Raw genomic sequence first — 26,220 nt, forward strand, 5'->3', positions numbered from 1 at the left:
AGCTATTAGCTGTAACCAAGAGGAACTGAGGGTGATTGGTAGAAGGAAGTAAACAAGGTTTGCTTGGAGATTAGTAATGGTAGGGACCCAAAACTAACACAAAGTGAACAATTCTGCCTGGAGGCTAGCACACAAAGTAACACGAGGAAGTAACCAGCATCAGTAGATGAAAGGGGCAATGATTAAATGAAGTTATCTAAGGTCACGTAAGAAACATCTGACATGGCAAGTGTAACGTCTAGTGCAGGTTGCTGGCTATGTAAAGCCGGCACAGAAAAGCAAACTTTGGGGAAGAGCCTCCAAAGACCCTGGAGATAGAGCTGCCAGTAAGCTGAACTATTGTGCAGAAGTTCTGTAGCCTCCATCCTTGTCCCCAGACCCAGGATGAAGTAAGCTATGTGCTATACCCTGAATTTGACCACAGACAGCAGGACTCCAACTTCTCAGTGATTTGAGCCAACGTGGGTGTCCTTTTGCCCAGTCAGCAGTCAGGACGGATGCATGGCAACACAACTTCCTCGGTGTGGCCACGGCATGAGCTGTAGGTAACATGTAACAGTAATATGCCAAGAATGACATGTGTGTGCAGTGTGTGCTGTGTGACTTGCTGTTGTTGTTGTTGAAGTAGTGGTTTGGTTAGTATTATTTTTTTATTAATTTTTTTTGTTTTTATTATTTTAATGATAAAGTATTTGAATTGAACAAGGGCTCATCTATTTCACTTGCATAACCATACTCATACTGATTGAACAACTGTCACAGCACACCATGACAAAGTCTGGCATATGGTGCATGGGCAGCAGGTACTGAAGGTGTCAACAGCCATATATAAACCCTTGCACTCCAGTGCCATTGCTGCCCTGAGGCAAATTGTTGGGAGAATGCAGGAAACATGAAGGTGTCCCTGCAACAATATCCAGGTCATTAGCCAGTCTGTGGAATAACTGAGGCAAAGCAGTCATTAATTTATCTCAGACTTTTCTGTACCCTTTGCAACAAGGTCTCCTGCCACACTGAGCAGCAGGCCTGGCTCCATGGAGGAGCGGAGAGCAGCAGATGTTGCTTAAATTGACTTTTCGGAAGACTTTTGGCATGGTCTCCTCTGGTATCCTCATATCCTCAAAGATCAAGAAGGTCTCCTGGGCCCTTCTATCCTTCAGGGCAGTGGTCCCATAGAATCCTGCCAAGCAGATCCCTGAACAAGCCAAAATTTGCTCTCCTGAAGTCCAGGGTTGTAATTCTAATGTTCATTTCTCTCCAGTTCTTAAAGTCCACCATTTCATGATTAATGCTCCTAAAGCTGCCATCAAACTTCACTGAAGAACTGACCAGTTCCAAACTGGTCATAAACCTGTTTGTGAGTAAAAGATTTAGCGGACTGCCTCCCTTAGTTGGCTCATTGAACACTTGTGTCAAGAAGGTATTTTTGACACATTCCAAAAATCTCCTGGATTACTTGCACTGAACCATGTTACCCTTCCAGTAGATGCTGGAGCAGTGTAAGTCTTCTGTAAGTCCCTAACCATAACATCTGAACTCACTTGTCACTTGTTCCAAAGCAAGGGCTATGTCACCCTCCCTCCCAACTAGGACCTGTTGGCAAACATGCTCTTGCCCCACTTTGTCAGGTGGATCCCTTCTCTCCCCAGCATTTTTCATTCCTCCAGGAAGGTCCATAAAAAACAGTGCCTCCCCTGCAACATCAGCTGCACAATCAGGGGCTGTCCTGCACCCAATCCTACCTGACTAGCATGATCAAGAAGAATACCTCTTATGCCCTTCCATCCTAGCCCCCAGAGCCCTGTGACAGAATCATAGAATCACAGAATTATAGAACAGTTTGGGCTGGAAGGGACCTTTAAAGATCATCTAGTCCAACCCCCCTGCCATGGGCAGGGACATCTTCCACTACATCAGGTTGCTCAGAGCCCCGTCCAACCTGACCTGGAATGTTTCCACAGATGGGGCATCCACCACCTCTCTGGGCAACCTGTGCCAGTGTTTCACCACCCTCAGCGTAAAACATTTCTTCCTTATACCTGGTCTAAATCTACCCCCTTTTAGTTTAAGACCATTTCCCCTTGTCCTATCACAACAGGCCCTGCTAAAAAGTTTGTCCCCATCTTTCTTATAAGCCCCCTTTAAGTACTGATAGGCTGCAATAAGGTCTCCCTGGAGCCTTCTCTTCTCTAGGCTGAACAACCCCAACTCTCTCAGCCTTTCTTCATAGGAGAGGTGTTCCATCCCCCTGATCATTTTTGTGGCCCTCCTCTGGACCCGCTCCAACAGGTCCATGTCTTTCCTGAGCTGAGGGCTCCAGAGTGGGATGCAGTACTCCAGGTGGGGTCTCACCAGAGTGGAGTAGAGGGGCAATTAAAATTTATAGGCTCCCCTTGATGGGCGGCCGGTAGTAGACACCAGCCATAAGGTTCCCTTTGTTGCCTCAGTCTCTAATTCTTACCCATGAGCTTTCAACTGGCTCGTGGCTATTCTCCAGAGACATACTCAAGGTTTTCCTCAGCAGTATCAATGGTGCTGGTGGACAAGCAGCAAAGTAATAGCTTAAGCGCCAAAAAAGCCTCGTCAGTCTCTCCACAGCATCCTGAATACAAGCCCCTGATAAGCTATGCTACTATCAACACTAAATGGATATCGAGTCAGATGATTAGGAAGTCATATAAAAACCCCCACACCAATATTAATGCACTTAGATTAATTATTCCCACAGAAATCAATTCTAGTCTAGGAACTCACTGACACATTAGCTTTATTCAAGAGTACTTCAAAATTAGCCAAGGGATTCAATGTTTTGGCACCTCTCCAGGTTCTGGTCCTTACATTGCTCTGCTCTTCTGAGAGCGCAGGTAGAGAATCTCTTCCATCTCTTCCAGACAGCCTGACAGTATCCCGACACAATGCTTGCATAAAAGGTTTCCTTGAATACACGAGGATCATTTAATTAGCATTCACTATAGCACCACACAATTCTTATGGGAATGGCCAGCTCAAAGAAACACATTTGTAAAGCTATGCGTTAACATACCTGAATGCAAGTGAAGCACATAAGTCAGCTCTGTTCAAAATGTACAAATGCTACCTGGGAATGTTTCTAAAACCTGACTGCATTTTGAGGTGAGATCTGCCTTCCTTCACCCTCACCGTTGGTCGCATCCATGGGAAGGAGATCCAGGAAGAAAATACAGATGGGTCGCAAGTAAGCTGCTGAGTTCAGACCATGTCCTTAATCTGGATGATTAGGTGATCCAGACTCTAGGCAAGCTGGACCACCCTCATAGGGTGGTCCAGGGGTAGCCAAATGCTCCTACATCAGCACCCCTGTGGCTTGGCAAGTCATCCTGCAAGGATGAATGGTGGGTATTTCTGCCCAGCTGCCACAATGTTGTATAACATTAATCAAGGTGCACCAAAACTGGGTGGGAGCTTCCACAACATAGTATTTTGGACTTTGAAAGAGTAAAAAAAATAGCTAAATAAACATTTATGATGATATTTTGGTTGCAGGGGTAAGAGTTTATGTTTAGATCCAACCAACTTGAGGATGAAGTGATTCAAAACCTGTCAAGTTGTTCCTTTTTTCCAGGTAAGGAAAAGAAAAGCCACTCCTAATGAAATCCTGCCCCGCTGAATCTTACTAATTCATGTTACACTTAATTTTAAAAACAATGCTCTAGACATCTAGCAAAATGGTTTATAATTCAGCTAAAATCTTTTAAATGAAGATTTCTCTATATATTTCATACTCAAACATATAATTTCCTGTCCAAATGTGCAAATATTTTGAGAAATAACTTGCCATAAAATTCAAATTAGCAAGATCTCAGGACATAGGGGCTATGTTTATGCCAGTAAATTAAACAGTGCCAGGGAATGCTCCCAAGCACCAGTAATTGATCATATACTATTATATTACTGAAACAGTCTCTAGAATGGTTTGGCCCAAGTTGACTAATATTCTACCAAATAATACTCAGACACAGTCCAGGAGTTAGCAAAAGCTAGGAGTTAGCTTGGATGTTTCCAGCGGACAGTTTGGATATGGCCACCCTGCTCTGAAAGGTAAGAAAGTTCAACGGTATGAGCACCGACCACTCTGGTGCCAGCTGGCCTCAGCGCTGAAGAACAGTCGAAGGCACAGTTCATCTACTACAACAGGCACAGCCAAGGAATATAAACCAGCAAAGCAGTGATGAATGCGGTTTTACCTCACCGGTGCTAAGGGGTCACAGTACTCGTGAGTAATTTTTCACATTGTTCAGCATGCTACTCCTGGTAGTCTTATAGAACAATTACCAGCACTTGTAGGAGTTCTTTGCAGAGACCAGAAAGAAAACAGCTCATATTACGGAATCTTTAGTACAACCAGAGTGGAATAAACAGGAGAAATTTACACTATTTTGGCACAAGGCACCACGAATTTAGTTTCTGCTGGGTCCATGATTCAGGTTTGTTAAAGAAGCAGAAAGTGCACAAAGCACACGTGGCTTCTTAAGCAGCCCTTCATGAAGTCCCAGCTCAGCAATCAGCATCGCAGAGCAAAGGGCTTTTCTTTCCTCTTCTTTTTCTCTCCTCGGCTCCAGCACTTGGATTCAAGGAAAAAGAAACAGACAAGGAAAGGAAGAACAAAACCATCACCCCCAGCCAGAAAAAAGATGACATAATCCAGCTTTCTAAATCGGGCATGGAGTGTGGTATCTTTTGCTTTTAGGTCCTGTCTCATTACCCAGGACTGGGAAGCAGAACAAATCTCTCCTGCCTCTTCCACAACATGGATCTGCAGTATGGAGAATGCCTGCAAATGTTTAAAGGACACAGAAGTTTCATAGGATAAGAGCACAAAGGAGAAAATCTGCACAGGCATGCGCACTGGAAGAAGAGAAGATTATTATCTAGGGGAAGGAGTCACAAAAATAAAGCAATGCTGTTCACTGTTACTGTGAGCAAACAGCATTCCCGCCGGGGTATACTGCTTGCTGGCTAGATCCTGCGGTTGACTTCATCTGTCCTCTATACTGTCTCAGTGCTTGCAAAGACACGACTGTATAAATTACTTTTCCAGATGTTGTGATGTTAAACAAAACTAACAGCAGGCATGCAAATACTGTTTTCTGAGACAGTATATTTTCCAGAAAAAAATCAGCTCAAGATGGGGTAAGGAATTAGCTGAAGAAGGAAAAAATAACATATCAAGTTGGTGTTAATTAAGAAGCAAATATTTGCACTTTTTGCCCTTTAACTGCTCTTTGTATAAGAGCTATGTAAAAGAAAAGTAAAAACTTCATTTTTGTCTGAAAGATTGCATCTGCAGTACAGTAAGAGAAAAAGAAACTAGACTGTGAACTGGGAGTGGGAGTTGAGACAAAACTCTGCTTTGAATTAAAACAGTTCAGATAAGAAAAAACAAAAAATGGTAATAAATGATTCTTTATTAGAACAAAGAATAGTTAATAGCGGAAAGCCCCAGGGTTTGATAGTTACACTGCTATTGTTAGAACCTACTCTTCAATGATCTGGAAGATTAATTAAACACAGCAAAATTTGCTAACTAATTATTTAAATTCTTTATTAAGATGGGAAGACTTTGAAGCATTTCAGCAGAATTTAATTAAACAAAAACTGGCAAACTCATTGGTAGGTTAGAATGAATACAATTAATTACTTTCAAGGTGGTGCAAATCATGAGAAACCAGACAGGTTTTGCACAGGTTCTGTGTGGTTCCCTGAAAACTCAAGAACTGACTCAGAAAGCACCATAAGAGCATCCGATCAGTGCCTAGCAACAGTTTGGAAAGCTGAGAAAATGCTTAGTCACATTCATACGACAGGATACGGAAGGAGGACACGGAATTTAAAATTCGCCTCTCCAGTAAAACACTGAATTTGGTTAACTTCCCTAAAAGAAACCTTTCAGAGGAAAGCAATAATGATAAAAGCATACAAGCAGCATACAGAGGACCGGGATTTTCCGATGACTCTTTCTCATGCAAGACCCTTTCTACTTATCAATGCAGTAAGTCTTCCCAGGACCATGTCCTCCTTTCCTGAGACCCTGCCTTTCCCAGAGCTGCATGGGCACGAATCTTTGTATCCAGTGAGGCAGAGAAGTGCAGACCTCACTGAAAGCTCCCACATTTGTCCTAGGAGGGACAGAGACTAGGTAAGTATGATAAAAGGACAAAGTTTTCTCTGTAAAAGAACTAGATTTTTCTCTCTTGTGGGTGTGTTCAAGAAAAAATAAAATTCCCTGGAGGCATAAAACTCTCAAAGTGAGCTTTCTCTGGTGAAGACATTATGGTCCCCTGGCACCCTTTCATTATGATGAAGAACAGGGGGAAAGACTGGGATCACAGAGGCTCAACATCACCCAAGCAACTTCAAAGAACTTGAGGTCTGCTACTCAGCACCACAGTCCATGAGGAGACTGCAAGCAAAATAACATAGGAGAAGCTCCATGACAGCATAGAATCATAGAATCATTAAGGTTGGAAGAGACCTCCAAGATCATTGAGTCCAACCGTCAACCCAACACCACCATGCCCACTAAACCATGTCCCTAAGCGCCTCATCTACACGTCTTTTAAATCCCTCCAGGGATGGTGACTCAACCGCTTCCCTGGGCAGCCTGTTCCAATGTTTAACCACTCTTTCAGTAAAGAAATTGTTCCTCACATCCAATCTAAACCTCCTCTGGCACAACTGGAGGCCATTTCCTCTCATCCTATTGCCAGGTACTTGGGAGAAGAGACTTACACCCACCTTGCTACAACCTCTTTTCAGGTAGTTGTAGAGAGTGATGAGGTCTCCCCTCAGCCTCCTTTTCTCCAGGCTAAACAACCCCAGCTCCCTCAGTTGCTCCTCATAAGACTTGTTCTCCAGACCCTTCACCAGCCTCGTTGCCCTTCTCTGGACACGCTCCAACATCTCAACGTCCTTCTTGTAGTGAGGGGCCCAAAACTGAAGACAGCATTCGAGGTGCGGCCTCACCAGGGCCGAGTACAGGGGCACGATCACTTCCCTACTCCTGCTGGCCACACTATTTCTGATACAGGCCAGGATGCCATTGGCCGCCTTGGCCGCCTGGGCACACTGCCGGCTCATGTTCAGCCGGCTGTCGACCAACACCCCCAGGTCCTTTTCCACCAGGCAGCTTTCCAGCCACTCTTCCCCAAGCCTGTAGCGTTGCATGGGGGGATTCCCCCTGTCAAATAGATTCCCACTGTCAAGCTGCCTTCTTATCCTATCTTTTATGATTGTAGGCACCACTCACCAACTTCCAAGTTGATGGATTACATCCTAAATGGGGTCAGAAGCATAGAACAATTAGTGATATTAGTCTGGCGCTGCCCTCTGACTGATCCATTAATCTTAGAGCAGGGGCGACACTCAACAATATTGAAAAACAATACACATTTCAAAGGAAAATCCCTCCTGTATATAATCAAATTCTGAAATCCACTAATATGAGATATTAGTAAACTAAATAGTTAAGCAAAATTATAAAGAAGACTTGGTATTTACATCAATTGAAATAGCATTCATAGTTGTATTTGCCGGATTAGAGTCACGAGGGCACTAATTCTCATCCCTAAAAAGAGAAGCTGATTGCCAGCTGGGATTATGAAAGAATTCCCTCTCTTTCCTTTGTCTCATAGGCTACCAGAGTACATATGGTGGGTACCGATTATCTTCCTATAAAACATTATAAGAAAGAATAATTGAATCTATTACCATTGGAGAAGCCAAAGTGGTTGGGTCAATGATCTTCCATTATGGTATGACAACTCTTCTGAATAGCCCAATACTTCAAACAATGGATAAAACAAACATAGATGCTTATATTTGCTCTTCTTTCCTCCCCTCACCCTCACCTAGAACAGTTAAAAAGGTAAAAGCCATGTCTTCATTTTCACGGATTCTTTACTGTGTCAGCTACAGACAGTCTGGATACATTTTTCTGGCAGAAACATTGCAAAAATCTATTCTAGGTCAATGACTTCCACTGTCAGGATCATTCAAAGTGTTCAGAAGGCTCAAAGGAGAAAAACAAATCACTAAGTATTGGTATTATGCAAGCTCCCTGAAGAGGTATTGACTGCATTTATTGCCAAGAACTGAGAAGCAGCTTTAATGTCATTCTGTTCACCAATGTCCTTTCTTTGCAACTGATCTCACATAATAAACCCCGCTACATCAACTAGCATGCACTTTGACTAGCCTAAGGACAAAACGATTGTGTATGTGTAATGCTGTGGGTTATAAACGTGAAGTAATGCCAGCGAAACACACACAAATCTCTGTGTGTACAGGACACCAGGCACAAGAAAGGTAAACACAGTTTATGCTATGATCACAAAGATAACTATGTTTATTAAAGCAGTTCTATAAAATCCATTAAGCTGACACTATTAAACAGCAGACATGCGAGTACGTATGTATGTGATTTCTCCTGTGAAAGAAGGATTCACGTGAAAGGATTCAAGTTGCCTTGCCTTGAATTAGGCGGGGTGTGTGATTCTACAGTGCCTACACACTTGTAGTTCAGCTGGGACACCCATTGCAGGAACGGCAGAAAGTATTTATACAGCAACAACCTTTTCCACTGCTCCTGCCTCCCGCAGTGACACGGATCATTAATGGCAGCTGCCACGGGAATGGTGCACTCAAAGGTCAGTAGCACCGCTCCCTGCACTGCCAACAGGCAGGAGCTAACGGCTGGGGGCAAGTGAGGGATTTTGCCCCAGAAGATCCTCTTATATGTTGTCCCTAAGGTTCTGGAGCAGTTCATGCACAGAGGTGAGCACTGTCTGCCAAAGAAGGTGGAGATGAGGGATTTCTCCATCCCAGCTCTAACACAGGTGTAAGTGGGAAAGAGGATCTGTAAGAAAACAATTGTTCTCTCCACAAAACAAGCAGCAGGCAGAGCTCTTTTGTCATACAGTGAAAGAAAAACAGTCAGCAAAATAAAAATACGTCAGTCTCTTTCTCACCTACATTCATGAATATTAGCTCTCGCTTACTTTACAAGCAAATGTTTAAACCTACAGTGAAGCCAAGAAGTCAAGCATCCTGAAATCTGTGTCTCCAGAAAACAGCTTTCTGGAACCATTTCTGATTTTGAGTAGCTAAAACCAATACAGTTCATCAGTGCCAGCAGAGCATCAGACAACTCAACAGTCCGAGACCTGACCAGAAGCCAGGCAGGAGCCTGCGCCACACAATGCTTAGCCACCTTGTCAAGTCTCGCTCCCAGACTACCCCAAACCAGGAAAAAAATCATGCATTTCTCAGCTGGCCTGTATAAAGTGGAAGTGTAGTCTTTTAAGTCTTTTTCCCATGAAGTTTTAAACGAAACAAAAATAGGGGGAGTTGCACCAAGTTCTACCCATTCCTTTCCTCTAACTTGACATCTACATTAGTACTGCTAATCACATAGTATGCCAGTGTGCATATAGATTCTTATGTATCTGTTTTAGTTAATAATATTTTAATATTACTTTATAATTCATATTATAATGTATTTTAAATTTTATTTTTAATTTATTATTATTTCATTAGGAGTTTTATCTAGTTGTGACACTAATGCACTGGGTCATTCTTCCCATGAAAGCTCAATATCTTAAGCTTACTCACAAGGAAAAATGTAGAAGCTCACACATCTCTCCTTGATAAATGAGACCTGTCAGAAGCCAATGATCCCAGTGCACAGGATACATAGTACAGCTGACTATGTGAGCTCAACAACAATGAAGAAATACTTTTTACAGACCACTATTTTGTGACAAAAGGGTCTAGACTGCAAACAGCCTGACTGTAATTTACTTCCCGAGTGAAGATTCTGGGAGCATTCTGTGTGAAAATCGTTTTATGTTTCCTCCTTCCTCCAAACCCATTATTTTTCCATGGAAGCAAGTATTCTATTCTGTAACTTATGCAATTACACAAACTAAGCCGGTTCTAAATGTATATAATACATGTTTTATGTGAGTGCTTTCTTTTTCCTTTTTTTTTTTTGAGCTAAAACATCAAACACAAAATATACATAGCATTTGTTTTGTGTACCGAAACACAGGAAGACATTATTCTGTCATAAGGATTTTGTTTGAAGGTCCCAACTCTGCAGAAAACTTAATAAAGTATGTACTCATTTTTATAGTTAACTCAGTAAGAACACTCGCAGCATGTGTGAGTCTTTGCAGAAATAGTACTGATGTAACTAAAACTGTAAATGTTACATAAAAATATATTCACCTGTAATTACACTACAATTTCTAATAACTTTTTTCCTAAATAACCTCTTTCAAATAAAACCTTGATCAACCACCCCCAAGATTCTTTGCAGAATCCACATCCCAACATTACGTCTTAATGTCGTGCGGGAACAGCTATATAATTATAGTGGAAATGCGCATGCCAGCATATAGCACCACCATCTCAGGGGGACTGCATATATTACCACTAGTAGTTTAGTCATGGTTCAAAAGAAGTCAGCCCTGAACTCATTAATTAAAGAATTCAGCTGTATTCCCTAGAGAGGATTTTGAGAGAGAACCAAAGGGTGACTACAGAATGGCTGCTGCTTTGCAATATGCCAAAGATATTTTTGGATGTATTTTGTAGAGTTAAAACTTCACTGAAATTAATTAGCTATTAAACAGAGAAGTTATGTGACCACATAGGTTTTTAAATGGCAAACCAGTTCATTTCTAGGGAAACACTGTTCTTAATAATTTACAAACATTTTACAGCCTTGTATTTACATTAGTTCAGAATTTTACTTGCAGTGCATGTTACATTTTCTAGCCTGTTCATTATTTTATGGATTTTTACAGGGACGCCTTTCAATGAACCACAGCATAGGAACAGAGAGAAACCCAGAGATGATGCAGGGACTCAGGCAGCTCAATGAATTAATACTGGGATGTTCCTCTCCTCAATTTGGTAGCTGTTAACACTACTGCATCCAGTACTCTCTTCTCCTCTGTGCTGAGGTGGCATCTGCGAGCACCAGGGTGCTCACTATCTTACTCCTCCAACCCTGGGGCAGTAACGTGGCCAGTCTCCCCAGTGGAAGAGCAGGGAGGAGATCAGTGGCAGCAGTTTCCAGCTGATCAACCATGACCTTCGTCATTCTAGCTAATACAAACAGTTTGAGGTCCACGGAGATCTAGACCAGTGAAGAGCCGTCTTCTATGTGCAATTTCAGCTTGTTTCATTGGTCATATTTCAAAAATCTAAGCCAAAACAAAAATCTGTAATACCACAGCTCATCCCTGTCTTGGGATAAAAGTAGAGAAGGCACAAAGAGGCCAAAAAGCTCTGATTCCACCTGGGCATACTGACACTCCTGTGAAAGAAGCCAGATAATCTTAAGTATTCAATCACAATTCTTTTTCTTCTAAAATACTCACCTGACTTTCCCTTTGGTGTTTCTAAGAACAGTTGCAGCAAAATTTTGCGTAACACCAACCAGACTGATGCCATCAACTTCCACAATTTGGTCATTCACTTGGATCCTTTCAGGGGAAAACCGCAAACATATAAACAATTGTGTGAATTCTTGGTGAATTTTCAGCAAAAGTTAGAATACAGAGATCTTTTTAGTTTGATTTTAAACAAAGACTTTAAACAAAAACTCAGTCACAAAATGGCTGAGGTAAATATGAAAAATGCATCATTCCTTGCACACAGACATCTCATAAATCCAGCTTTAAAGTTACCATTACAATTAATAGCATCAATCATCCAGTCACTTTCCTTGTATATAAATACAGCAACAAAAACTCGTGAATTGGTCATATGACTTAAATTAAGTAAGATACTTGAACAGTTCTTACATCATTCTTTCCTAAGCCAATCTTGAAAAACAGCATAAGACATAGCTCTGGTATTTCATGCTAATGGAAAAAAAATGCAGTGTTTAACTAAAACAACCTGCTCATCTGTGGAAAAAAGAGCTTGTGCATCAGACTTAATTGTGACCTACCCTCTTAAAATATTTCATCTAACTTGCTCCAAAAAGATGAATTCCCAGTGTACGTGTGATCTTGCTGCATGCAATAAGACGACCTTGGACTGTTTTAATGAGGATTCTCTCTGAAACCAAACACCTATTTACAGTCGATACGCTGTTTGATGCAGGAAAAGTTAGGCGGAATAAAAAACATGCTGCTTTTATCTGAAGCAAGCACTGTTACGAAATCCCTAGAGCAGGCATTGGACTCATCTGGATTACAAATGCTTGGAAGGAGGACTTCTATACTAAAATGTCCTCTAGAAATGCACAAAGTCCTATAGTTTCAAAAATTAAAAAAAACAACCCACGTTCAGAACTAGTGAAAGGGAGCAATTTTCAAGTACTTACATGGATGCTACTGATCCAAACGATACAGTTTACAAAGGAACCAAGGAACAGCTATGAAAAAATCGCATTTAAATTATATGAAAATACCTAAATTAAGCTATTTAATATCTTGGGATATCTTAATGATGACTTTTTTTCAAAGAACAACAGAGGCTTCAAAAGAGGGGTGAAGCATTTTGACTTGGACCACTAATTCCTCTGTCAAGTCTCAGGCAATGCTTTGCAGTTTACAGGTGTTCAAGCAGTATCTTCAGTTCTTTGGACTCCACCGATGAGTAAGAAATACAAAATTTATTCTTTGGCAGCCTCGCACCACAGAATGTCACTGTGTTCTGGGCAGGATCTCCCTTCTGTATATAAGAAACCTTGAAAAAATTATCTTCACGACAGCCTATAAACTCGTATCTTGAAAATCGTATCAGGCATTTTAATCTCAGAATTTTATTTCAATTTTCACTGAAGCATTTAATAAATACACCAATCACATTAATATTTATTGTATTTTCATACTGTAAAAATTATTTATTTTACTTTAGCAAACATGAGGTGCAGTCAGATGGCTGCAGGAGTTCCAAGAAAAGAAGTTTAAGAAGTTGGTGCCCACTGAGTGGGAAGCTGTCACCCTCTTGGCTGAAAACTAAATGGTGGAAGAACAGATTCCTTCCCGATGGTAGTTTAGCTACAACACTTTACATACTTCACTATGCAATGGACTAGCATTGTTCATACAGATACGTAGTTATAGTATTCCAGGTGATGAAACGTCATATTAGAGAACTGTTCCCTGCAACTTCGTAAGTGGCTCTATCTTGACCTACTGCAATTCAGTCTGATTCCATTTGTCCTTCAGGCATATTTTATATCTCCTTCTTTCTTGTCTGTAGAGCTCCTAAATTCATTTCCAACTCTTATTTTTATGGCCATTGTTCTCCAAACCTCCTCTCTTTCTATACATACATATATTTTAATTATATATAAACATACATACATATCAAACAACATACAATTAAGATAATTGTTATTCAAATTATATAATTACATGTAATTAATAAAGAAGTTTCCTGTCTGTTGCCGTGTACATTCTATACTGCCCAGACTAAAATACTCTCACAGCCATATTCTCCTGGCCGCCTTCCTCTTCCTCGTGCATCCCCTCTCCAGTCCCACTCCCACCGCAGCTCTGTACCTGTAGCCTAGCCCTAATTCCCCACACAAGCCACCCCAGGCACCATCTATACCAAAATATTCTCACAGCCATGTTCTCTGGGCAGCCTTCCCTTTAGAGCCCCCTCCATTAGGAGCTCTAGGCTCCCTCTGTCTCAAATCTAATTTCAAACATGAGCAAAAAATCAGGCTCAGGTTGGCAAAGCCTGAATTACAGAGGTTTAATCACTTTTATCATTAATGAAATTGATAATTCTTCTGATAATTACTTTCTAATGGTCATGACAAATTTTTGCCTATGTGAAGCAGCGCTTCAATGAAGTAGCAACTACAGAAGTGAACTAACTAAAGCTGAACAAATTACTTGCATAATCACTGCTCTGTATGATAAACTGAAAAATCTAAGCTGTGCAGAGACAACGTTTAGAGTTTCAAGTTAAGAACTGTGTAATGTTTCAAAACTGTTCCCAATGTTATCAAAATACTTTAAAATGCAAATGACTCATCACCACAATAATTTGAAAGAAGCAGCTATGAATTCATCCAGGAAAAGATTTTATTTTTCATATTCAGTCTAATTATTTATTTCGTATTTTCATATTTCACTATTAATAATCTCTCTTATTACTTACCAACATGCTTGCCTTTGGATTAATCTCGAAGCACCCTCCTTGGTTAAATACCGCCACACAACGCCTTTTGATATGACAACTGAACACTACCTGTTTGTTTGCATCAACATGAACCAAGCCAGCGGTGCTCAATCACTGAGAAACCGCTTTGTACAGATTTTGGGTTTCCATGGGAGGCAAGTACTTTATATCACGATTCAATGGGTCTTTCAATAAAAGATGGGAGTTATCCTACAGAAATTGTAATGTTTTACATTGTAGTTTCAGAAGCGCCTGCTTGAAGATTGCTACGCGGTTATTCAGAATATCTCATGCAACTGCTGAAATATAGTTTTACTTTCTGTTAGGAGACTTTGTTTTGCTATCAGTGTTAGTGATTAACTAGGCTCTTCCCAAAGATGAAGTTAACAGGACCCTTTACAGTTGATGCACTTTATTACAGAACTGGCTGCTCCTGACTGAGAGGATTATATATCCCTTTCCCAAGTGAATGATCAGTGAGGCTCTCAAAGGGAAAATCAGAGGGCTATTTCTCAGCTGACTGAACATTCAGCCAGTTGAAAACCAACGCAAATATTAGAATGGTCAGAGAAAGGTATTATTTTTTCTCAGCTGACAAGCTCCTTTCAGATGCCATCTAGGGAAATGAAAGAAGAGACTTGTGACTGAACATTAACTTCTGTAGCCCACTCAAACACGTGAATAATGAGAGGAACAGAAAATACAGATCATCATAGAGCAGTAGTGAGCGACTCTGATTTTCAACCAGAGAATTTCACACAGAATGCCAGTTGTGAGCTTAATGCCTTCTGGCTGAGCTCAAGCATACCCTTCAGAAAAATGTTCACTTAAATTTAAAGTAATGGATGAAGTCATGACATCTTGAGGTGTCAGCTTCTTCACTTCCCTTCATAATGCTTAAGCCTATGATAAATCAATACTTGGCCTTCAACCTGTATCTTATTGCCAAGATCTGTAAAGATACCTGCAAGCCCAATCTGGAAGAAGGTATACTTCAGTAGTTTCAGAGCAGTGTTATTAAACTTTGCAACCCCCTGCCATGTAGAGCCTTCTGATTTAATTTGTGTGAGGTTTCCACAGCAGAACAACCTTTTGCCTGGCTGAAAAGTTGTAGGTGTTCCTCACTAAGGAACATGTTACTGCAATACATTTTTTAGAAGACAGTATCAACTTTTTAGAGTTTATTCTTACTCTATTTACCTGTGTTTGTGTTTGCTATTATTTATAATTAATATAACAAATCACTAATGGTTAAAAATAGAAGTAGTAAAATGCACATAAGTAGACTTAGTTGCTAATGTATCAGGTAAGTAATATTTTATTTGCATGAAAATTTACAAAGGGTATGCACTGACACAAAACAACAAATTATATGGGTTGGAAGATGTTTAAGGATACTTTTCATTATTAAATGATTACATAATAAAGTGTTTTTCTAACTTCTAATGAGAAACATTAGTCTGATTCTGGCAAGTATTATATACACAGATAACTCTGTCCTGTATGATAGGAAATATCGTATGTTCAAAAGGAATTCTTTAACCTGCACATACCAAGTAAGCAATTCTAGAAGCAACCAGGTTTTATATGAGCATCGTAAAAGACTACAAACACTAATTCATTTCTTTAGTGGGCAAGATTTATGGTACAGCTTCCCATTCCAATTAACGTACTTTCAGTGCTGTAGGGGTGAAAACTGAACTCTGGAGCAGAAGACTATGCATAATAAGAAATACAAAGTAACAGCCTGTGTTAGTAAACTTGAAAGGAGGTGTTTTTAGTAAGAGTTTGAGCATTCAGATACACTAATTATTTTCCTAATCAAACGTTGAGTAGAATTCTTTTTCGTAAGTACTGATTGTTTAAAGCTGGTTTGAAGCCAAAGGAACACATGGGAGCTCAACACCTTTAAAATCTAAACTACCTTCAAAAGTGATACGTAATTTGGAATCTCCAGCTTTACTCACACTAAAGCACCTGGGTTTTCAGGTAGTCACAAACACACATCTTTGGCAAATCTGTTCTCCTTAAACAGTTTAAACTCAGTACACCGAACTGCTGTCTTCTCATAACCACATCAGGTATTTGGACCTTACCAAGGAAATCTCCAAATTTTACACCTTTATCATGACATATATTAAGCAAGCAACTCTTTTCTATGAAAATCATAATTCATAGTAACTACTGCTGGGAAAATTTCCAAATACTGAGTCTAGTTTACCTGCCATCTCTTTCGGCTGCCCCACCTTCTGTTACTGTTTTGACAAATATTCCCAGTTTTTCAAGGCCTGCATCTGCTCCGACTCCCATTCCAATAATGCTTATGCCAAGTCCATCTTCATCTGTGAAAAAGGAAAGCGAAAGCAGAAACTTCTCACATTTGATTTATATAGTTATTTGGTAGATAAACATTTCTGCTTTAGTTCCTCTTGGTTTTCCATGTCAGTAACATTAATATCCTTTCACTTCCTTTTAAAAACTTTATTTTCTACCATTTTAATTACACACAAAAAATATAACCTTCACCATTATGAGATATCACCTTCACCCTTATGAGGAGCTCAGAACAACAATCAAGATTTTTACTCTTCCAGTGGAGAATGAGAACATCGCATTGAACACTGTGTAAAATCATATGTTAATGGAGTGACAGAAAACAATTCCCTTAGGGAAATAAAGAACTGCATGTCTCTGAACTGCTTCTTTAATTCCTTATCAAACAAGTCTTGAAATCCAAAAAGCCAAGGTGACTACAACCGATACATGGAAATTCAAGACAGGGTCTGTAGGCATGTTGTACTCGTGTAGATCAGTGGCACAGGAACTGGAAATGGCACACAGACTCCATACCTTTTTCTAGTTCAACTGGGAAGAGCTCCAGCTTTTCCACACGCTTCTCAAGTTCATATTCAGCTGATGCAGCCACTGGGTCAACTTCATCATTTCTCCTGTCATAGTCTTCATTGGAATATGTATTGAAAACCTGTGGAAACAGACCAAAAATCACTCAACTACCTACTCCAAAAAGACTCCCAACTTATGAAAATAGCTACTGCTTTTGTCCTGTGATGTTGTAGAGTTTGAAAAGGCTTTTAAAACACAAATTTATCCTCTTCATTCAAACTTCAGGTTTTTAAATTTGTGCTTTTTCACTCAATTAAAGCACAAGTATGGTTGCAAAAGTCATTTGAGTATAAATGATTTATTTTTGTTGTTTGTGATTATAAATGCAGAAGGTGATCTTGAATGACTAAGTTGGCCTATACATGCCAATCTTTAAAATACTTAATTCAACTTATTAAGAATGCACTATTAGTAAAGATTCATAGACAGGAAAAAGCAAAATACATTGCAATGACGATCTGCATACAATCTCTGTTTCAGCCTTTTCTCCTAACGAAGTTCCAGTTCGCGTTCATCTAACCAAAGCTAGACCTCAAGATTACTAATCTACTTTTACGCCGCCTGTAGATACCACTAGAGATTATGCTCTATGTTATGTATTAACTTTTTAGGAGAGCAATATACACAGCCATGGATATTTTTTAAACTAACCAGGTTTACAGATTTATTTCAGCTCTAAAGCAGTAATTTAACATTGACTGCATTGACCTGATTATATTATTTACGCTACTTTCTATCATAATTTCAACATGAACATGGCCTTCTATCAGAGATTATTCAGACCTTCAGGAACTTCAAACAGTCAGGAAAAGCATATTTTCATATTTTAGAGGTCAGAGTTTGCCAGCCTAATTCACTTAACTGTCCACATTTGGCAGTAATGAAAGAATATACATTATTAGTGGTAATAATTTTACTGAACTTGAGTCCCATGTATCTATCATGTTCATTACTTCAAATAAAAGAAAACAATTTCCCATACCTCCTCTTCCTCTTTTACAGACACCCTACAGAAGATACAATTATGTAGCGATGTTCTTCTATATCACTTTCTCTTTCAACATAAAACACTGCACCATGCTATGTAGCTACACGTATATTCAGGTCTCAGGAAGCCTGCTCTCTTACAGCCTTGCTTGGAGGCTCCTTAACGACTGCCCCTGGAGCAAGCATGCCGTCATGCTGCCCAGTGCAGTGCCAGAAGCTGGGCTCACTGCCACCTGAGGTTTCACCTCCCAAAAAGCTGTTAGTGCAGATTAATTTCTTTTAAATAGTAAATATATTAAAATCGTAATACAAAAATACTATTCAATACTATTGTAAGTATAGTAAATGTGTTACGGCTACCGCAAAGCTACTGCAAAAAACCTCCCAGCTTTATATAAAGTAGTGGTTGAAACAGAAAAGACATTAGTCACTCTATGGAAATTTTAACTCCTGTATTTTACATCGATGTGAAACACTTAATAAATTGCCTCTTCCAACAAGAGTGAGATGATAAACGTTTTACAAGAATCCACAAACCTATCTCACATTGATTTTTAGTGATATTGATGCAAGAAAAAGGCTGTTTTAATTAAATCATGTTCCTAAGAAGCCTTCATAAATATATCCAAAAGCTAGTCACATACTAAATGCTGTCCAATGCTGCTGAACATTTTATGCTGCTTTAGTATGTATGAGATTGGAGAAAAGACACTGATGCAGAAATAAGCATAAGAAAATGTAACAATTTACTTGGTCTAAAATAACCTGCAAATCTATGTGCAAGTTCTGGCCACGCAACACACAAATGGAGAAACTGTGCAAACAGCCAACCCCTTCAAAATGTAAGCGATCACCTTCAACTCCTTCCCCAAGCTTCTGTTTGTGGATGCAATAACTGCATCTGCATCAGATATTTTTTAAAGGCCTTGAACGATGTATTAATTTCTGCTCCTGCTGTTAACCCCATCGGGTGTTTGAACTCCCAGTTAAAATGGAAAGCAAAATGGAGGGTGTCCATACCTGCTTAACAGCCCGACAGAGGAGCTCTGAAAAGTCTTTTGTTACTCCATGTCTTTCACAGACCCCTTTTACACAAGATAAAGCCTTCTTCATGTTACGTACCCCTGCCTGCTGCTTCTCCGTGGGTCTGAACACTTGAAGACAGGAAGAATCATGAACATGGTTTTCCATGTAGGCCACATCAAGCTAGAAAACAACCCGTAGATCTAATGATGCTAGCCTGTATGTAGTGAAAAAGAAGCATGTAGGGGACAGAAGGCCATCCCATTTATCTTTTGATTGTGAGATGTATGACTCACGACAAACATCTCTACCCTGACACAAGAATAGATCAAACCAGTCAGAAGAGCCCGCTCAACAGCAACGAAAAGCCCTGCCACAGGCCGGTGGGTAAGCTCCCCTGGCAGCTAACCTTCCCTCTGGTTTGTTGTCAAAGATGACTATTCCCACTAAGGGCTCAAAACCCAACCTCATTCACGCTGATATCAACCAAAATAAGAATCAATCAGTGGAGCTAGACCCAATTAAAACATTAGTGAGCTAAGGTTTGACCACAAACCTTTAGGTCTGAAATGCAGCAGTCATGCAAGCAAGTACAGGTTAAAAACAACAGCTGGAAGGTTAGCTTGGATTGTCTCATTTATCAACATCACAAGAGAGACCTGTGTTTCAAATGTGGAACAGGGATGGATGTTATCAAGGAAAATGGAGACACAGTCACTAGCTGTTGAAGGATGGTGAGAGAGGCAGGTAAGTATTGCTTGCTGAAGACAAAGATTAGATGAGGGTGAGGTACAGGGAAAAACTATGTCACAAAATGAGTACATTTATTTCTGGATTCCTCTTCATCATGTTAACTGGCCCCATTCTTTTCCTTTTGTTCAATGACTGGCATTAGTATATTGTGGCAGCAGTTCCAGACCTGTTGCAAAGTGACTGGATACGCTTCAGGATAATTTTCTTTCAAAGCATCAAATCATATATTGACTTCTTGTTTGGGATGATCTTTCTTGAACCAGATTAGATAGAAGAGATGGCTTCTTGGATCTTGCTCACTGTTTTGGAATATTTAGATCTGCACACGAGAAGGGAACTAAAGATACTGTTGGTGGTGAATACAGTTATTATTGCGTCTCCAAATATATCATGCCACTCTTATCTAGTATCTTACTTAAGCATTGAATCTGAGATTGTAGGATCACTGATAGATCAAGGTAAAATAGCATACGTTTCCTACCTGGCATTAACTCACCGTCTTTTGTACATCGGTCATATGATCTTGCCCACTGCCTTCAACATGTGTTTTGACTAGAGGAAGAAGGAGGATATTCTTGTATGTCATTTACCTCATTTTGCACGATTACATTTAATGGTTGACTGATTCTATTAAATTAATCTCTGGGTGTTAAAATGAAGACAAGAAAATTTGTGCTTGGAAATTTTCTTTCTTTGTGAAACAGTCTATCCACCACAGTAACGAACTGCTTGCTCAGTACAGTCATGAGAACTGTCACTCAGGATTTTACTTTGCTAAAAATAAAAGAAACAGTTATAACTTTTTCCTCAAAGTGTGCTTAACTTGATTTAAGTAGCCCTACTTCACCAAGTCTGTTGCTGCTATGTTTCCTAGAGCATGTGTGGGATTGCAGACTTAAGGGAATTCTCCCATTCCCTGCGATTTAACAGATTTGGTTTTGCCCTCACTACCCACTACAATAAAGTCTCCTGAGCCACTACTTAAAGAATGTTCTTTTTCAGGAAAATCCAATACATCATCTGAATCGCTGGTTGTATGATGTTGAATGACGTTTACAAGGATTTACAACAGCACTCGTAATCAAGCAACAGAGGAAATGAAAAGCCGCCAACAGTGGTGACAACCCAATGGATACCAAAGCTCAATGTGTACATCAAAACAAACAAACTCCAAAGAACTGACAGGCTCATTCCAACACTGCTGTTAACAGAACATACTTCTGTCTTCTCTAAAGTGAAAGAAAAAGGGTCATCAGTGATTCATCCAGCACCAAAATAATGACAAACTGTATGATCAAAGAAGTAGGTATTATTTTTAGGCACCCTGGGCAGCACCCGCAGGGGCACCATACGTACACATACATGACGACTTGCTTCTCTTTCAGAGAGCAGTGACAGAGCACCATCTAGAAAAGACACATCACTAACAAAATATGTTGCAGACTCTAATTCAGAAAAAAACCCCCACATTCTGGTTCTAATATTCCATTTTATGAATAAGACCAGAAAAATACAGGATTAGATGGAAACTGATTATTCTTGGAAAAAGGAAAAGTTTTATAAGTTTGGGGCATTTTCTCATAGCTCTCAACTACCAAGAATCTTCACAGAATTTTGCTGGCAATAACCAATAGGTAGGGACAACTCTTTTTTTTTTAAGGAAGGCGGAAAGGAGATGAACTATGAAGAATCGCATGGGCTATCCTCCCCATGGGCTAGCCAGCTCGGTGCTACATTAACCATGTTATTAGTGTTGCATACTATAAAGTCTGCAACATAAAAACTGTCTCATCTGATGTGTTAAGAAAGTCCCAAACATACTGAGTATACCCTGGATATGTCTGTACTGTCTTTGCAAATTGTACCAAGGATCAAGACCTGATCCCAGGTTCAGCTGCTACTGACTGCCTTGTCATCCATGCTTTTTACCCCTCCAGTGACTGGTGCCTGCTGAAGGGAACGAACCGTGCAAAAACTGTGTATTGGTGGAGGCCACCTTGCTGCAATAGCTGTTCTACCACACCTTCAGTTACCCAAGTCTCTCTAACACACTCCTAAATAGTCTCTCTTATGCGCAACTCTTGATGACACCAAGTCATTCCACAGCAGGGGCCACAGACAACGTATGCTGGTGATCGCTGTGTAATACCTTTTATGAAACCACGCTTTCCACCTGCTATTGCTACTGCTGTCATAAAGCCTGCTCTTCATGCCTCTGTTCAGAAAGTAAAAACAGCACCTAAGATCTGATGCTGGGTGGATCTCATATGGGTGAGATATTGCCATGTGGATGGATCATCATGCACAGGAAAGCAGCGCTGCAGAAAATGGCACAAACATTAACAGTGAACATTTGCCAGCAAGTCATGCCTCTGGCATCCATTTTGGGCAGGGGAGTAGGCATCACAGCCACTACCTCACCATAACGATGCCATGTAAGACCAATAAACTGCTGCTTTTCCCCAGCATTTTCTTATTTCTGAAAATTCAAAGTAAAGGTTTTGTAACTCTGGTGTGCAAGAGGCCATTTTGAAAGTGATGCTAGGCCATGGAGTAATTATTACTACCTGTGCTCCTGACTCCATCACTGCTGTTCTATACGTGCTGCTGCTGGCTACCAACAAGCTAAGCTTGACATCGTTGGTTAATCTTCAGAAGTATTCTCTAGCTGATGCAGAGCTGTCAATGAGCAGAGAATAGCACCTGCCAGCTAAAGAGACTGGTATGGCTTGTGTGAACATTAAACAGTGCCGAAACGTCTCCTCAAACCTGCACAACAACCTATCTACCTCCTCTTAATTCGTCACTGTCCTTGGGCAAGAACAACCAAGGACACCTATCAGAGGCACTTCCTGTCCCACTGTGGAGAACTGAGATTTTCAGGCACATTTGCAGGCATGAAAAGCAATGGTATTAGCCCTGGGATGATCCAAAATCCTCTCCTTTTTTCACAGCTAACAAGGCAAAGACCAAGGCCAGAATTTGGGTTTCCCGAGTCTTGCATGGAGCCGTGGTTCCAGAAACAGCAGTCACATACTGTCAAGGGACTGAATGTGGCTTCCCAGAGGAACACACGATGCTCATAGCTTTAGTGCACGATGCTTGCTTTAGCACATACTACAAGCTCCATCAGAGTGATAATTGGTATTATTATCCTTCTTGTATGCCATTTTTAAAACTTTAAAAACTTGAAACACCTTTGTTCCATGCCTTCTTTGCAGACAGCAGCAGCAACAAAATGGGTCACCTCTCCGTATATCCCGGTGAGAAGCCCTGAGAACGATCAGGTCTTCTTCTGGCCATACATCATTACTGTGCAAACATCCAACGCGGGAAGTTGAGTAATTACAGAACTACCTTATATTTTATCTTTTATAACCCACCTCCAGGGTGTGCTATGTATTTGGTGGGGGAGATTCACAGAGGACTTGGCACCGACAGTATCCGCATTTGGAGAGCACGGACCTTAAAGCACAAACTGTAATCTTTCCTATCACCCATTTTCTTCCCCAAGTGAATAAACTTGTTTGTCCTGCATAGAAATTGGGAGAAAACAGAAATGTGCAAACACTAAAGGGAACTAATCAACCTGACACTATGGATGCATCCTTTGGCAACCTGAAGTATAATGTCAGTAATAACAATTTCCTTTGGCTGGTTCTGCCACATACACCCTGTTGACTTTGTGAAAAATGAAAACCCAGAGGTTGTCTTTAATGCAGACATGGATGGAAATCATAAATATTTTGTATCAGAAGCATTATTATTAATTACAGGAATAGCTGGAATTTCAGACAAGTTTTGTTATGTTTATCTGCAAGAATCCAAATAAGGAAACACTGCGGCTAAGTAATTTTGACATAAGACATTCAGAAAAACATTACAAGTTGTGGATGACACCTTCAGTACCTTCTCAGGTCTTTCAGTCTAGACCAGCATGCAATAGTACCTCCCTGCCCTCTGTGAGGAGGAACAGGTATGTTTCCAGGGCAGCTGACAATTTCTTCAGAATAGTTTTACAATCAGTTTTTGTTTTGAATAGATGAAAAACTCTCTTGCAGGGAGAGAAGTGAGGAAAAGCCGTAAGAGCGCTATAGGAAGGATTAGACCTGTTTATGGACACTGCACTGACCTACAACGTTGCACTTAAAGCACAAGCAGTTGTGAGGAGTACTCCTGCGCTGTGCTCTGCGAGGGCAGGAGGCAGGGGAAGCACTGAGGATAACCTCTCTAGCTGTGCTCAAGAAGCTAAATGAGAGAAAAAAGACCAGTTTGACCATCCATTATCTTCTGCTTGAAAGTCTCTCTACAGCATAGCTTCAGGGAGGAGAGGAAGCTCTGACAACATCTGAAATAGATGACTTGACTTCTCTTTTAAAAAGTCTCTTCTCTGCGATGTGGTTGCTCTGTCACAGTCAAAGGGAGTGAGTCAGTGAGGAGGAGCCACTAGAGGCTCCCTCCAGCTTTCCTGGCTTCACGCTCCCCTAAAGCCTGCGTGGGCATCAGCTGTCACTAACACTTCAGAAGGGAAGCACCAAGGAGACAAATCTTCCCAAGAAGCAATTGCAGGGATGAGAGACAGATGGGAATTAGACAGTTGCAATACTGAAAGAAACTGATCATCTAACATCAAAACCAAGCCTGGGGTTTCCCTCAGAAAGCTCTGTAGGAGAAAGATCCGATTTAAGCAGCCTGAAACTCCAGCAAAAAGAACTGCACAGCAGATTCCAGCTTCTGAAATCCTAAAAGTATCTGGGCCCTAGACTTCTCTGTCCCACAGAGACCTCTTCTGACATACAACAGAGAGCCAGGAGCAACTGCTGCCACGCACAACCAAACTGTTCAATTTGCTGATACAAACTGGAAAGTACTATCTCTAGATACTCTTGTTTTAGGTAACTAGCACACACTATCAAGTCTTCTGTCTCTTGGCACAGTCATAAAGACCATGGCTAGTAAAAAAACACAGTGTCATTGTCCTGCAGCAGCACCAACACATCTCAGCTTGCATCCATGCGGCTCCGTCCACTACAGCATGTCCTTGCACCTGGCCTGCCTACAGGGAGAAGCACCCGACTGATGCTAACCCCAAACCGTGCCACAGTCACACTACCTGGTGGGACACATGCATTAAAATGCATGGACTAATCACATGCATTCATTAGGCCTGTGACATGAGTATGTTTTTGCTTCCCAGTATAAGCAGTTAAACAACCAGGCAAACTTCACTTTTAAGCTCATTTCACTGGAATCTTAAATTTTATGCAGTGCTGTTTCCGGCCCAAACATGGAACTGAAATTGCTTTGGTGGTACTGATGGATCATCTCCTGGTATCAACGATGAGAGGACATACCTGCTCACTCTCTTTGACCTCTTCACTGCATTCACTACTGTTAAATCAGAAGGTCCTACTGCTTCAGCTCAGAAGGGCTGCAGGGACTGAAAGTAACCCAGCTAAAACGCTCGAGTTCTTCCAAGAAGGATGCACCAACGTATAGCAGTGCATCGAACTGCTCTTCCACTACAAATCCCTTACCTGAGCGCTTTAAATTCTATGTAGCTCAACACTGACGTACTGGTATAAAAATGTGGCCTTCTTGACACCTTAAATCAAGTAGAAGGCCAAATTTTCAGATTTCTCTTTTTCTCTGTCATCTCAAATTTTCTGTGTACAAATACAATTTTTACCCTGTCTTTCTGCTACTTGGCTCAGTTTCAGGTGTGACTTCTTTAAAACACCTGTCTTCATTAAGTAATTTCCTAGAACCAGTGAAGTTATTTACCCTACCATTTATTATTTATTCAGTTTGTACTTGTTTTATTGCTGATGTACTACTTTTGTTACAATTTATGTTGCTACTTGTCTACATAGCAGAAAAATACAAAATAACTTTTGCTGGAAATGAGATGTATGCCCCATGTGAAAACTTCATTCTGTTGCTCTTAATTAAGACAGGTCACAGTAATTAGCAAGTAAAAATAAGCCCTGGTACTGAAGAGTAAAATCAAAGCCAATACAGATCTGCTCTTACAGAGTAATTTCTAAGAATGTAAAAAATTTTCCCTATCATTATTTGGCTAATATTGTGTCATTACAGATGAATGTTATATGACAAAGGAGATTGAGATCTCCTGAAAATACTAAGTTTTCATATTAGTGCTATCTAAAACCTTGCTCCTTGAAGGTAAGTTAAATTTTTACTTACCTAAGTAAAGTAGAAGATAAGTAAAAATTTTTATATGACTAAGTAACACTCTCAGCTGAAAACATCCTATATTGTGTGTGCTACTCTAAGGAGGATCGATAAGGAGATAAAAGATGCTCTCTTCTTAGGGTGAGCTTTCCTCATTCTTTA

The 26,220-nt window shown here is 40.4% G+C and overlaps 1 protein-coding gene across 1 annotated transcript in view; it reads right to left on the reverse strand.

The window, feature by feature from the left end:
* Positions 1-26,220, reverse strand: part of PPP1R9A (protein phosphatase 1, regulatory subunit 9A) — a 151,340-nt gene that overhangs the window by 52,181 nt on the left and 72,939 nt on the right. Inside the window, exons 2-4 of the mRNA XM_009330504.1 lie at positions 17,047-17,179; positions 16,418-16,538; positions 11,427-11,531 (exon numbers count right to left, since the gene is read on the reverse strand). Of these exons, the coding sequence (XP_009328779.1) occupies positions 11,427-11,531; positions 16,418-16,538; positions 17,047-17,179 (359 nt within the window). The remainder of the gene's footprint in view (positions 1-11,426; positions 11,532-16,417; positions 16,539-17,046; positions 17,180-26,220) is intronic.

This window comes from Pygoscelis adeliae, unplaced genomic scaffold (assembly GCF_000699105.1).
Source record: "Pygoscelis adeliae isolate BGI_AS28 unplaced genomic scaffold, ASM69910v1 Scaffold27, whole genome shotgun sequence".
In the NCBI taxonomy this organism is placed as follows: Eukaryota; Metazoa; Chordata; class Aves; order Sphenisciformes; family Spheniscidae; genus Pygoscelis; species Pygoscelis adeliae.